This window comes from Anomaloglossus baeobatrachus, chromosome 3 (assembly GCF_048569485.1).
Source record: "Anomaloglossus baeobatrachus isolate aAnoBae1 chromosome 3, aAnoBae1.hap1, whole genome shotgun sequence".
NCBI classification, from domain to species: domain Eukaryota; kingdom Metazoa; phylum Chordata; class Amphibia; order Anura; family Aromobatidae; genus Anomaloglossus; species Anomaloglossus baeobatrachus.
Genome location: NC_134355.1, coordinates 53,744,910 through 53,760,055, shown reverse-complemented (window position 1 = coordinate 53,760,055; position 15,146 = coordinate 53,744,910). Strand labels below are relative to the sequence as shown.

General features: G+C 45.9%; 1 protein-coding gene across 1 annotated transcript in view; it reads right to left on the bottom strand.

Annotated features, from left to right (window-relative positions):
- Positions 1 to 15,146, bottom strand: part of PLEKHH2 (pleckstrin homology, MyTH4 and FERM domain containing H2) — a 239,776-nt gene that overhangs the window by 9,287 nt on the left and 215,343 nt on the right. The window contains exons 25-28 of the mRNA XM_075339186.1: positions 11,811 to 11,952; positions 8,533 to 8,666; positions 7,582 to 7,711; positions 5,271 to 5,357 (exon numbers count right to left, since the gene is read on the bottom strand). Coding sequence (XP_075195301.1) covers positions 5,271 to 5,357; positions 7,582 to 7,711; positions 8,533 to 8,666; positions 11,811 to 11,952 — 493 coding nt within the window. The remainder of the gene's footprint in view (positions 1 to 5,270; positions 5,358 to 7,581; positions 7,712 to 8,532; positions 8,667 to 11,810; positions 11,953 to 15,146) is intronic.

Below are 15,146 nucleotides of genomic sequence, written 5' to 3'. Positions count from 1 at the left end.
CTTCTAGCCTAAGGGGTACTTTGCACGTTGCGACATCGCTAGCCGATGATAGCGATGCCGAGCGCGATAGTACCCGCCCCCGTCGCACATGCGATATCTTGTGATAGCTGCCGTAGCGAACATTATCGCTACGGCAACTTCACACGCACTTACCTGCCCTGAGACGTCGCTCTGGCCGGTGACCCGCCTCCTTCCTAAGGGGGCGGGTCGTGCGGTGTCACAGCGACGGCAGGCGACCAATAGAAGCGGAGGGACGGAGATGAGTAGGATGTAAACATCCCGCCCACCTTCTCCCTTCCGCATTGCCGGTGGACAGCGGGAGCAGGTAAGGAGATATTTGTGTGATGCCCTGGACTAGCCAGGTAGTCCCAAACATAACAACAAACACCCCCCCACCCTAGACAGTTACAACGGTCAATCAAAAATCCTTGTTGCCTCCCGCCAGGGTCTGATGTCCACACCAGGTGCCAGGCGGTTGGCCCCACCCACCGAGGAGTTCACAGGCCTGGAGGCAGGAAAAGTGTCAGTTTAGTCTTGGAGGTGAAAGTGAGAGGAGTAAACACTTGAGGTGTCTGGGTTGGAGCCTAGGCACTGACAGCAAGGTTGGCAGACGGTGGTGGCCATCTGCAGGAGTTGGTGGAACTCTGCAAAACCGTAAGGACCGGGGTCGGGCGACGGCCCGCCGGTACCGTATCGGGGAACGGAGTGAAGCTAAGCACACAGGCAGGGCCATCGGACCCCGACCAGGCTTGGAGCCGCCGTCAATAGTCAAATCCGAATGTGACAGAAACCCCAGGGGTTTCCCAACAACCAAGTCCCGATTGAAGGCAACAGTCCACACCATGAGGATATACAGCCACCGCCACAGGCTAGAGATCCAAGGGCCAGCGCCTGCGGGCAAAACGGGCTCCTACGGCACCTATACGCCGGGGAGCGGACTACCGGTGGGCAACCACAGGAGTCAAGAACTTTCTAACAGGTGCAGGGAAAGACAGCCACTATCAGCCGTCCGGGGAGAGCACAACAACAACACTGCAGCCGGCTGCGGGACCTGTCCATCCGGCCGTTTTGGTTTACCAGCGACTCTGTCAGTGATTGTCTGAGTGAGTACACCAGTGCCGTCCGGCACCGCGCCGTGCTGCCCCTGCAACCCTGCATCCCAGCCATCCAGCCTCCCCGTTACCACCATCGGGCCCCGGGATCACTAACCCCCCCACCCACCCACGGAGGGGACAACATCCTAAGCTGCACCCTACCATCTCTCCCGGGATCCCCGTTATCAGCAGCGGTGGTGCCCTTATCACCACGTCCCGTGGGCTGCGTCACGAACAATCTCCCTAAACAAACCACCCCTTTTCACTCACGGGTGAGGAGCGCTGCTCGAGTCCCCGGGTCCGGCCCACCGCTTGAGCCACCGAGCAGCAGCAGCAGAAGCCCCGGACCCGATCGTGGCGAGCGCGTCCCCTCCGCCCGCAACATTTGTCGCTCCTGCGGCTTTACACACAGCGATGTGTGGAGCTGCAGGAACGACAAACAACATCATACCTGCGGACGTACCGACATTATGAAAATGAACGACGTGATACAGATCACCGATTTTTTACTGTTACACGCTCGTTCATCTTCTCTCCTAGGCTTTACACGTTGCGACGTCGTTACCGGCGCCGGATGTGCGTCACTTTCGATTTGACCCCGACGATATTGCAGTAGCGATGTCGCAATGTGCAAAGTACCCCTAAGGCTTCTGCCACACTCACGTGAAATTCACGCACGTGCCGAGAGACACGTATTTTCCCTGCGTGTTGCGTGCAGGTAAGTACGTGTCTCTGGTACGTGCGGGACACGTGTGTTCTACGTGTGCTATCCGCAATAGCACACGTAGAACCGGTAATTATTATACTCACCTGGTCCTTCCTGATGTCCGCGCTGCTGTCCGTGGTGCTGATCCTCGGTCTCCAGTCCTCCCGTCTCCCCGCTGCTGCTGCTGCCAGGCAGTGAAGTGAATATTCAATGAGAATAATGAGCGGCGGTCGGCAGCAAGAGGCAGCAGCGGCAGAGACAGGAGGGCTGGAGAAGGTGAGTTAATGTTTTTTTATTTTTCACTGACATGTGTGGTTTCTCCGGTGCGTGTCACACGGGACCGCATCCACACTACACCCGTGTGGTATGGGTGCGGGCCGTGTGACACCCGTGCTGCGGGAGAAAACACTGACATGTCAGCGCTTTCAAAAAAGCACACACGTACAAACGCACACGGACACACGTTCCGTGTGGTTTTACGTGTGTGTGCCTGCTACAATAGGGTAGCATTGGTTAAAGTGTCTCCGTGCCGCCGGTACGTGTAAAAAATGACAAACACGTGCCGGCAGCACGGATGTGTGGCGCTAGCCTAAGACGGAGGCTGCATGGCGACTATGGCCACTACTTAGGTCACACGGCCAAAGTTCTCAATGTGTCCCTGCCATACCACAGCGCAACACAAAAGTATGGGCTCACAAAGCAACGCCAAGGGGATGAGCAAGTAACAGAAAATTCAACCAGGTAAGATTTTTTGCACTCGCACCGACCCCATTCACATGTATTTTGCTGCAGTGTAGCAGCATCACGTAGCAATCATTATCCGTCACCGAAAAGCCACTGCTTGAAAGTCCAGCAATCTGGCATCATTTAGAAAGTCAAGGTGCCAGATCAGGAATGGAGCAATATTGGAATTAAGCAGCACAAATAAACACTACACAATAGGAAAGTTATGCTAAAAGATTATTTGCGCTGACATTTGCTACGTTTTCCACTAGTCAAGACTTTTCAAAAGTAGATAAGTGGGCGAGGTTACGTGTGAGCGTTTGATGAGCACCTAAAATTGAAGCACTTTATCGCATTAGTCTACATCTCACAGCAGGCATAGATTTCAGTTTCTGAAACAAGGAGAAAAAACGATGCACTCATATTTTTTAAGAAGCGTGTGCCACTTAATGATGACACTTTACATTTTGCTGCAGCACAAATGTATTTAAGTGCTAATACAATCGTCCGATTTTCTAGTACGAGTGCTATCCATGGTTTTCACTGACAGCACTCATACCAGTGATAATCTATGCAGCCATTCACATGTCCGTGATGTGAGAGAATAGAATCCATATTGTTCTTAAAGAAACCATCTTGTCTTGTGAATGATGTCAAAGACTTCAGCCTGATGGGTGGGGAAGTTTCACATTTCCAATCACGCCCCTACTACTCTTATTAGTGCATAGTTCAGAGCAGTTATTTCTTTGTTTGAGGTACTATATAAACTGGTCACACGATGTCATAAAGCTGAAACATTCAGTACACCACAAAGCGTGTGTGCTGTTTCGATTTCCCGAGCGCTCGTAAAACAAATCTTATTAATTTGGAGTTCAAAAGGCATAGAAGAAGTGTATTTCACTCACAGTGATTTTTCTCGGATTACAGAAAATCGTGGAGACGTGTCTGACTTTGATTCGAGTGTCAAATCAGAATTGCCAGTGCACCTCTATGGGTCCGTGAAAGAAATCAGACCATACTCGGATGACATCTAAGTGCGGTTCAATTTTCAGAAATGAGAAAGTTGACACTCAGACCACTGTGACCAAACTCTGATCTGAAAAATCGTTCCGATTTTCTCATGTAAGAAAGAATGAGCCCTTAGACTGACATATAAATGGCTTATTAAAGCTTCCTCTTTGGGTCAATGGACATGAAGCATTTGTGATGCTTTTCTGTTTCCATTAAAGGGAACCTGTCAGGTCAAAAAAGCGTTATAACCTACAAGCAGAAGCCTGTGTGAGCTAGTAACCCCTTCCTATCCATCCCTGTGTTGTAATATTGTGTACTATGAAAGTAATAAAATACGTTGCTTTATTACTTTTATATTCCCTATGTAAAATAGCAGGTCTCTAGCCCCATGGGCGTTGCATCGCTTTGTGGGTGTTTACATGCTTTCCATGGTATCACGCCCCTGTAGGCGTGATACCATGGATTTACATGAGCGACGTCACCTCTGCTCCTTCAGATCCCACGCGTGCGTGCTTATTCTCGCCGCCTTCTCATCTGTAATATACTGTTTGTGAATTGTCTATTCAGGGAGGAAGAAAACATACTCTAGTGCAATGTTAGTGCATACTCTAGCAATCCTAAGAGTCAAGAGTGACCTTTACCAAGCCTTGTCATATGACTAAAGGGTACTTTACACGCTGCGACATCGCTAGCGATTGCTAGCGATGTCGAGTGCGATAGCACCCGCTCCCGTCGTTCGTGCGACATTTGGTGATCGCTGCCGTAGCGAACATCGCTACGGCAGTGTCACACGCACATACCATGTCAGCGACGTCGCTGTGACCGCCGAACAATCCCACCATCAAGGGGGATGTGCGTTCAGCGTCACTGCGGCGTCACTAAGCGGCCGGCCAATAGAAGCGGAGGGGCGGAGATGAGCGAGACGTAACATCCCGCCCACCTCCTTCCTTCCGCATTGCCGGTGGACGCAGGTAAGGAGATGTTTGTCGCTCCTGCGGTGACACACATAGCAATGTGTGCTGCCGCAGGAGCGACGAACAACATCGTACCTGTGGCAGCAGCGATATTAAGGAAAGGAGCGACATGTCAACGATCATGGTTTTTGAACGATTTTTCGATCGCTGATCATTGCTCCTTTTTGTCACACGCTGCGATGACACTACAGGCGCTGGATGTGCATCACTAACGACGTGACCCCGACGATATATCGGTAGCGATGTCACAGCGTGTAAAGCACCCTTTAGGATTTATGCCAGATCAGAACCTCAATTTGCAGATACAGTGTTTTGGGGGGATTGCCCCTCATCAGTGCAAAGTATGAGATCTGATCTGGCTGCATGAGAGGCAAAGATAGGGTCTAAAGAGAAATGCTATTCTCCTTGTGGAGACTGACCCACCAGTCCAGCATGCCAGTGGTGAAGAGACTTTAAGCCGCAATGCTCCTCTGGGATAAATGCAAATTGTCTCTTCAGGGAGAAAGAAGGCGAACTTTAGTGCCACCTATTGGAGGTAGAAATCCTAAAAATCAAAAGTGACCCTTTAAGTTCATCTTCTTCCTCCCTGAAGAGACAATTTGCATTTATCCCAGAGGAGCATTGCGGCTTAAAGTCTCCTCACCACTGGCATGCTAGAATGGCGTGTGAGTCTCCGCAAAGAGAATAGCTTTCTCTTTAGATACTGTATGTGATAAACACTTTTATATAATAAGATAAATTGCCGACAAAAGGATTCCTTACCATGGTGGAATATTCCAGCACACTTATGCCATCTTCGTGTACAGCCAGCCAGACGAGTGGACCGTCAAAGGGCGTCGGAGACACCGGCTGTAAAAAGACAAAAATCATCCTTATTTCCTATTACTGAACAGAATAATAGTGCAAAATGGGAAGTGACATCTAATTGTTTTTGAGATTTCAATGGAGGTAGGATAATATATTGACTAAGTGGATCTGTCACCAGATTTCTCAACTGTATACAGCATTAAATAGATCTTACACCTGATGAGACTGTTGTACTTATTATGAAAATACGTCAGGGTTGCTCACACTCAGGCCCCGATTCTCCAAAACTTTTTATGTCAAAATTTTGGCGTAAACACCATTGGAAAGTCTCAAAATTATGGTTCAATGCAAGGCTTTGTCAACATTTTGCAACATTTTGCCCAGCGGGAGTAGCTGCGGCACAATGGAGGTTTGATGGGGCGTAGAGATCTGTGCTTGTCAAATTTATGACGAGCAGTGGTGTACATCACTCCCCCTGGAGTAAGATTGTAGAGAGACAAACATGAAGGTGCATGCCTCTGCGTGCCTCACTTGATTCATTGAGAGGCATGAGCTTCAGAATCCACTCCCCACCCTCATCAAGACCGGCGGGAAAAATGGTGGACTTGATGAATCAGGACCTGAATCTTTGCTTGAGTTTTTGGAACGGATACCGAGCAGAAACTCTAAGGGTTTTTTTTAAGAGTTTTGAGTTTGTGAAGAGAATTTGGGGAGTCTCCACTCATAATATCAGTGTAGGCTGCTATAGAGTTCTTTGAGGAGTCTTTTGCAGAAAAATTCCTCCAAAAAAGGATGGAATGTTTCCTGAAGCACTTTCGTCTTAAAAATTAGTTGGTTTTGACCTCCTCCAAAAAAACCCCTCTGTGTGCACATAGCCTCAGAATAGTTTTATAATCTTTTTTAAAAGTTTCCTTGCATAATATTAAGACAAGCTTTAGTTGGACCAGTGCAACATGGCTACTTTGGTTGTGCGGTTTGTGTGATCCACCTGTCTGAAGCTTGTATCATTTTGTATATCTATCTATATTAAGTCTGATTTAGTTGTGATTTGGTTGTTTTTTAAAAGTTAAATACAACATACGTTGTGTTCTGTATGACGCCCAAGTTGCAAGTGACTTGGGAACACAATTCCTTTAGTTTGGATTTTTGGCAACAATTATGACTACCATACGAAATTGTGATTTTCATGTTGTGCAATCTAAGTCAACGTGTCGCCTGTGCTGAACAAGTAAATACCTATAAGGCCGTGCTCCCGCTTGTGTTTAAAACTGAAGAATGCAATCTGATAAAAAAAAATCAACTTGTACTCGCACCAGTGTTATTCAATTAAGCAGTGTAGATCTGTGAATTTTTCCTCGGCTGGAATCAGGCTGAGGAAAAAAATTGCGTATGGCCGTGTATATTGCACAAAACATGTCAATGCAAGTCAATGGGTACAAGAAAAAAATTGGACAGAACAAGGACTATGCGTGTGCCAAGCAATTTTTTCCTCGCACCTATAGACTTGCATTGGTGAGGTCTCAGCTGTTTTATGCACATATCACACAACATTGACAAGCAATAAAATAAAAAAAAAATAGATAAAGATTGATAGGTAAATAGAAAGATACATAATCCGATGCTGCATCATGTCACAACTCCCCTACATATTATAAAGTTGTACCCTTTAGTGCAGTCATGTGGCACTAAAGGGTATTTAGCCTTATTTAACCTAACAAATAAATACTTAATTAAAAGAACGGCGTGGGGTCCCCTGTATTTTTGATAACCAGCCTAGGTAAAGCAGACAGCTGGGGGCTGGTATTATCAGGCTGAGAAGGTCCATGGTTATTGGGACCTCCCCAGCCTAAAAATAGCAGCCCACAACCGCCCCAGAAGTGGCACATCACATTAGCTGTGCGAATCCTGGTGCTTTACCTGGCTCAACCCGATTGCCCTGGTGCTGTGGCAATCGGGGTAATGGTAGTTGGGAATGATGAGGACATATGCCAGACACTCATCCCACTTTTCAGTATGAGAATTGGGACATTGTTTCATATACTAGTGTCAGCGAGGCCTAACAGGCAGACACAGATAGCAATGGACCCCTGTACAAGCTATTATTATCCACACCAATAATTGTCAGACATGGCATTCATCAGCTCATTCACTAGGTATTCTGGGAAAGCAGCAAAAATAAAAATGTGACGTTAATTTATGAAATTACTAATTTTGAAAACATTTGATCTGTTTTGATTCGTTAAAATTGAAATATTGTATTTCTTACTTTTGCTGTAAAAAGAGTAGCACCAAAGAATGTCCACTTTCTTGCAACTGTAAGATATATCCGCACGCAGTCTGAAGTGCTATGGCCTCGGAGAGCCATCCATCTTGTTGCCAGGCGTTGGTGAAGCTGCCTGGAGTAAAATGTAAAGCAATATAAGTTTTCACCTCGTATCTCGGAGGGTGGCAGGCATGAACAGAGCTGTGCACCAGTCAGACATGAGCCCATCCTTGACCAACACCAACCACCAATCATGAAACCATATAGCTTTCACTAGTATTTATAAGAAGGGAAAACTTTTTTGGGGAATGTCTAAGGGGCCTGGTCACATCACGTTTGTGATGCCATCAGGCCTTCCATCTGGATTCTTGAAGATTCGGATGTGTCCCAAACAAAGCATGAATGGAGCCATTCACTATAATGAGGCAGACGGAGTCACTTTGTGCTTCATCTGCCCCCATTCTGATGATGTCAATGTTTTTAGGTGGACACAATAGCGTAGTCTACCAAGCAAATCAAAGAAGACACCACCAGAATGGAGGACAAAGTGAATCTACCAGCCTCATTATACTGAACTACTCCATTGGCGACACATTCACATCCCTTTTTTCAGGGTTACAATCAGAACCCCCAACATAATCACAAATATGTGACCCAAACATGATGTAAACAGAACCTAAGAAAAACATACATCATAATGAAATTACAAATGTTGGAACATCCCGGTATGAGCGGATTCAAGCCCTTCTAAACAAGAGCTGGATACCTTCCCCCATGAAGAGACAGGGAACATCTAATGGGAATAGTGTAGGAGTTGGATTGCGATAGGTGGAAGATGCTCAAACAGAAAGATAAGTGGAAAGACAATCCAAAATGATTCCCTATAAGTGTTACTTGGACAAATTGAATCCACAGCATATGTTCCCATGTAGACTATGAATTTGAAGCACCTACCGTAACTGCTCCTCTGTACAATCCGCTCTGTACCTCTTTGGATAAAATTTTTCCAGTGTTTGCCTTAATGTCTGGTTGGACTTCAGTTGACTAGCTGTAGCCTGGAGGGGTCGTTCAAAGTCTCCGCTTTCCACCTGCAGAAAACCCAAAATGAGTGAATCGAGAAATTCAAGCATGTGTCCATCTCATGATACTGGGCAATACCGTAAAGTTATCCTGTTGATTGCCAGACTGCTGTGTAAATCAAGCGGTGTGACACAATACATAGAGCTAATTCCAGTTCGGAAGATGCAGGTGGCTTCTGGTCTCAAGAACTGGATGATTGAGTAGTGAAGGAGCTTGGTCTTGGCTATGCTCAATCTTTATTACTCTAGAAAGATTTTCCATGGTAGTCATCACCTTCAACCCTTATTATAGGGCTACTATGATAGTAGTGAGAAGAATAGTAGGCTAAGTATTAAGGAATTGGCTGGTAAATGGCCCTGTATTGCCTAATAGTTTTGAGAACTGTCTAAAAAAAGTGCCATGGGAAAAAAAGTTGCAAAACATACAAAACATTTTTTAGGCATGATCTATTATCTGCCACAACATACTAGAGCACACGTACATCAGCCTCGAGAAGCCTGCCGAGATGCTCCAGGGGTCGGTATAAAGGTGCCCAAACTCTTTCAAAAGCTATTGGCCAATTGCTTGTCTAAAGTGACAGCTGCTGTATTTCACCTTTTTTCTCCCAACACATGCACATTCAGTTCAGCTGAGCGTGTATGTGATCTCAATGAGGAGAGTGGAGTAAGGCGCTACCAGACATCTGTGGTGGTATCTTCAGGATGTAAAAAAAGAGTGGGCGACACAATTCAACATGTCTAATCCTTCTTTTCCCACGATCTGTTGTCACCAGGAGACTTTTGCAGCCATCGCCAACTATCATGGCAGCATAAGGATCCATGGAAACTACAGATTCCAGCCACTACCTAATAACTTCTCTAATATCTGTGATCAGCGCAGGGAGACCCGGGCTATGACACACAGACTTAGGCAGGATATCAAGACTTAAGGCCCAGTCTCTCACACACACACACACACACACACACACACACACACACACACACACACACACACACACACACCTTTGGCAGATCTGTGGTTGCAGTGAAATCATGGACATATTGTTCCATTTGTACACAGCCACAAACCTGGCACTGATTGTCCACAATTTCACTGCAACCACAGATCTGCCACAGATCTGCCAAAGATTTATCTCTGTGTCTGACAGGGCCTTTAATCTCAGCTGGGCTGTTTCTTAGTCTCTTTGATCACATGCTGTGGGGGAGCCAGTCACATTCACTCCCGTCCTATATATGCTGGCTGGATTATTCCATTAATGCCAGCTATAGCTTACCTATACCTATGGTTTGGTGAGGTGTTGTGATTCAAACTTACTGGTGGTTGTTGTGCATTATTGCTGTGAGTGGTTGTGGTGTTAACCCTTGTTGTCTTTTTATTGTTGCCATCCAGCGCTTGCTTTTCTCCTTTATCTTTTACTGTTAATTCCTGTGAGTTTGCAGTGTGTCTGAGTTTTGGTTTTCCTCTGTCTATCTTAATCTGTGTATCCATTACACTCCTACCCTTTACTTCCATGGGGGGTAACAGATTAGAATTGGTCAGGAGAACAGTAAAGGTCACTTTACTCGCTGTGATATCGGTACCGATATCGCTAGCATGGGTACCCGCCCCCATCGGTTGTGCGACACGGGCATATCGCTGCCAGTGGCGCACGACATCGCCCAGACCTGTCACACTACTTACCTGCCTAGCGATGTCGCTGTGACCGGCGAACCGCCTCCTTTCTAAGGGGGCGGTTCGTTCGGCGTCACAGCGACGTCACTAAGCGGCCGCCCAATATAAGCGGAGGGGCGGAGATGAGCGGGACGTAACATCCCGCCCACCTCTTTCCTTCCTCATTGCGGCGGCCGCAGGTAAGGAGAGGTTCCTCGTTCCTGCAGTGTCACACGTACCGATGAGTGCTGCCGCAGGAACGAGGAACAACATCGTTACTGCAGCAGCAACGATAATCGAGATTAGGGGGGGATGTCACCGATGAGCGATTTTGAACTTTTTTGCGACGATTCAAAATCGCTCATAGGTGTCACACACAACGCCATTGCTAATGCAGCCGGATGTGCGTCACAAATTCCGTGACTCCAACGACATCGCATTAACGATGTCGCAGCATGTAAAGCGGCCTTAAGGCACAGGAATCCGACGTCTCCACCTTCAAGGGTAATTTGGAGGTCAGGGATAGCCTGGGGTCCCCTAGCATGAGGAACAATATAGGATCTCCCTGTCCCTCAATATCCTGCAGTCAGATTGTGACATCTGTGTTGCGGGAGAGTTGGGAGGGCTCCAAACTCATTACATGGTCAACCAGGGTTGTTGAATAGGCCAATATTAAATTGTACAGGAGCCTTAAATTCGTTGTTCAGTACTTTGAAATCTATGGCCTATCCTAAGGATATTTCCAACAATATCAGATCAGTGAATATATAACATCGTGCACCCCCTGACAATCAGCTGTTTGCAGCTGTTGCGGAGGCTGGAAGTAATAAGTGCATGGAGCAGAACAACGCAGCAAGGGATGGAAAAAAAGGAGGAAGGGCTGTAAGCAGAGCTGATCGGTGGGGGCTTCGGTGATCGGACCCTCACTTATGTGATGTTGATGAGATATCCTAAGAAGTCATCAATATCTTAATCTTTGACAACCCCCTTAATAAGTAAAGTAGAGATAATGGTGAATAAAGAGAAGCTGTCAACAAAACTGTTTATTTAAATCCATATTAAATCATTTTTGGGGGGCTTTCCTATGAGATGTGCCTTCCTTCATCCAGTTTCTTAATGCAAAACGCCACTTTATGGCAAATCCTCCAAAGAAAAAAACAAACACTTTCCGTAGGAAAAGGAGCTGATGTAAGAGCCCATACTGATTTGAGTCTCTTTCTTCTAAAGTCACTTTACTGCCATTATTCCATACATTAGGCACATTACCGCTACCTTGGCTTTTTACCTCTGTTATTCACCTCCAATAGACTGAAAAAAAACAAAAAAAGACTAAGATATGGAGGGACGGTTAATCCGCCTCGGGAAGCCATCTTTACATTGGGACGTCAAATTGTATAATTAGTGGTTAATAGTGTACCGCACATTAGCGGACTGCTTCATTAAAAGTAATTGCTTTGGAAATTGCATTAAAAGGTATACACCGTTAATTTCTCAGAGGTTACCTGGGCAAGCAGAGCAGCCAGCTCTAGCGCCAGCTCCTTATTTACTGGAAATATGCCATTAACTATTTTATCATTCGTCTGGTACATTAACAGCAGTTTCTCTCTCTCCGTCTCCCCGCGCACCTGCACGGCGAAACTCAGCCTGTAATACAGAGGAAGAAAGTTACAACTAGCTACAAAGATGTGATCGTGACGTCTTCCATCTTCATTACATAGAAATAATGTAACATATTATATATATATATATATTTTTTTTTTTTAATTTATTTATATTTATTACTTAAAGGCAATTACTTAAAAAATTTGCACCATTTGGCTTTTACAGGCTCTTTGTTTTCCCGCACATTCAACTTTGAGGAGGTCTAAGAAAACACAGCTAGAAGAGTTACAACCTCTCCTCTCAGATAGTTATACCATATTCATGGATCCTCAGTTAAAGGGAATCGGTCACTAGATTTGGTCCCTATAAACTGTGGCCACCACCAGTGAGCTCTTATATACTGCACTCTAGAATACTGTATATAAAAGCCGAGGCCACTCTGTACAACGTAAAAATCACTTTTATAATACTCACCTAAAAGGTGGTCCGGTCCAATGGGTGTCACTGCCTTCCGGTCCAGCATCTCCTCTCTGCGGCATTCGCTGTCCTCCTTCTACCCAGGCCATTGTGGATGACGCATCTTACATTATCCACAGTGGTTTTTCAACATTTAGTCCTAAGTAGAACCGCACTTCAGTATAATGTAGAAAACAACCTTGAACATGTGAAGAAGTGACAACATAAAGAGATTAAAACCAATTTTTATTGAAGTATAAGTTAAAATCATACAAAAAATACACTAGAAAAACAGCAAGGGAAAGTGCTAGATGATGGATATAATGTTAAGGGTCATGGACGGAACATCAGATTTATTATTCCATAATAATCCCGTATATACAAATTTCATGGGAATTTGAAAGTTAAATAAATAAATAAATACCACCTATATTAAATATATATGAATAAAAAATGTCAAACAGAGTTGCTTCAAGAGAGATTTTCTGACTATTGCAATTAAAGTGCCGGTAGTGCCTAGTGTATTTTTTGTATGATTTTAACTTATACTTCAATAAAAATTGGTTTTAATCTCTTTATGTTGTCACTTCTTTTTTGAACATGCACACATTATCCACAGTGGCCAGCATTGCGGTCCTTCGCAGGCGCACCTTGATCTGCTCTGCTTAGGGCAGATCATTGTTTTGTACTGTGCATGCGTGGACAGTCTTTAACCTTTCCTCACACCTGCTCATTACAGTACTTTGATCTGCCCTCAGCAGGGAAGATCACAGTGCGCCTGCTCAGAACCACAATGCTGGCTAGTAGAGATGAGCGAGCCTCTAGAGGCTCGAGTTCGGTTTGGTTCGTCGAATGGAGGCCGCATTCGAGTTCGGTTCGACAAATCGTTCGACAAACCTCTCGAGCCCCATTGAAACCAATGGCAGGCAAACAGAAACACATAAAAACACATTATAAATGTACACATACAGTTAATAAACATTTCCATAACACTTACAGGTCCCCGCGACACGTCCTGCACTCTGTCTCCCTCCGCTTTTCCTTCCGATAATCGCTGTGTCCTCCCGGTAACCAGCACTGATGATAGGACCTTTCGTGACGTCAAAAAACGCATGTGACCAGTCATGTGTCTATTATCTCATTGGCTACAGACTGGTCACATGGCTTTGACGTCATTGCTAGGTCCTATCAGTGCATCTCTCTGGTACGCGATGCTCGTTTGTGCATCCCCATGCACCGGCGAGATGCCCTGGCACATGGTCGGCTCCCCGTTCTGCTTCCCCGTTCCGTTATTCACCGGCTGCCACAGCCGGTCAATAACGGAGATCACCGTTGCTATAGCAATGCATCTGTCAGCGGTGACGTCAGCGCTTACAGCACGCAGCTGCTGCTCACCCACTGAGTGATATAGACTGCACGGGAAGCAGCAGCGTCTTCCTCCCATGCAGCGCTGTCTGATGTAGCAGAGCTGCATGGGTTGAAGGAGAAAGAAGACAGAAGACCATGGATCGTGGAGGGATGCGAGGGAGTAATGAACATGGAGTCTCTAAGTGTGTCTGTGTATTTATTTCTGTTAAAGTATTTTTTCTCTGTGTGGTGTCTTTTTTTTTTTTAACCCTTTATTTGAGATTCTTAATGGCCGGGTCAAACTTGCCTGACATTAAGAATCTCTGACTTAATACTAGCTAGTAAAACAAAGCTAGTATTAACTCATTATTACCCAGCAATCCACCCGTCACCAGGGCAGCTGGAAGAGTTGGATACAGTGCCAGATGATGGCGCTTCTATGAAAGCACCATTTTCTGGGGCGGCTGTGGACTGCAATTCACAGCAGAGGGGCCCAGAAAGCTCGGGCTAACCTGTGCTGCGGATTCCAATCCCCAGCTGCCTAGTTGTACCTGGCTGGACACAAAAATGGAGCGAAGCTCATGTCGATTTTTTTTTTTTAATTATTTCATGAAATAATTAAAAAAAATGGCTTCCCTATTTTTTTTGTTCCCAGACGGGTACAAATAGGCAGCTGGGTGTTGGGGGCAGCCGTACCTGCCTGCTGTACCTGGCTAGCATACAAAATTATTGCGAAGCCTACATCATTTTTTTGGTGGGCAAAAAACTCCTGCATACAGTTCTGGATGGAGTATGCTGAGCCTTGTAGTTCTGCAGCTGCTGTCTGCTCTCCTGCATACACTAGTGAATAGACATGCTGAGCCTTGTCGTTCTGCAGCTGCTGTCTGCTCTCCTCCATACAGACAGCCAGCAGCTGCAGAACTACAAGGCTCAGCATACTCCATCCAGAACTGTATGCAGGAGTTTTTTGCCCCCCAAAAAATTATGTGGGCTTTGCCATGTTTTTGTATGCTAGCCAGGTACAGCAGGCAGCTACAGGCTGCCCCCAACCCCATCTGCCTTTTTGTACCCGGCTGGGAACCAAAAATATAGGGAAGCCCTTTTTTTTTTTAATTATTTCATGAATTTCATGAAATAATTAAAAAAAAAATGACGTTGGCTTCGCCCAATTTTTGTGTCCAGCCAGGTACAACTAGGCAGCTGGGGATTGGAATCCGCAGCTCAGGGTGCCCAAGCTTTCTGGGCACCCATGCTGCGAATTGCAGTCCACAGCCGCCCCAGAAAATGCCGCTTTCATAGAAGCGCCATCTTCTGGCGCTGTATCCAACTCTACCAGCTGCCCTGGTGACGGGTGGCTCGCTGGGTGATAATAGGGTTAGGGCTAGCTGTATATTATCAACTGGCCCTAAGCCCGAAATTCATGGTGTCATACC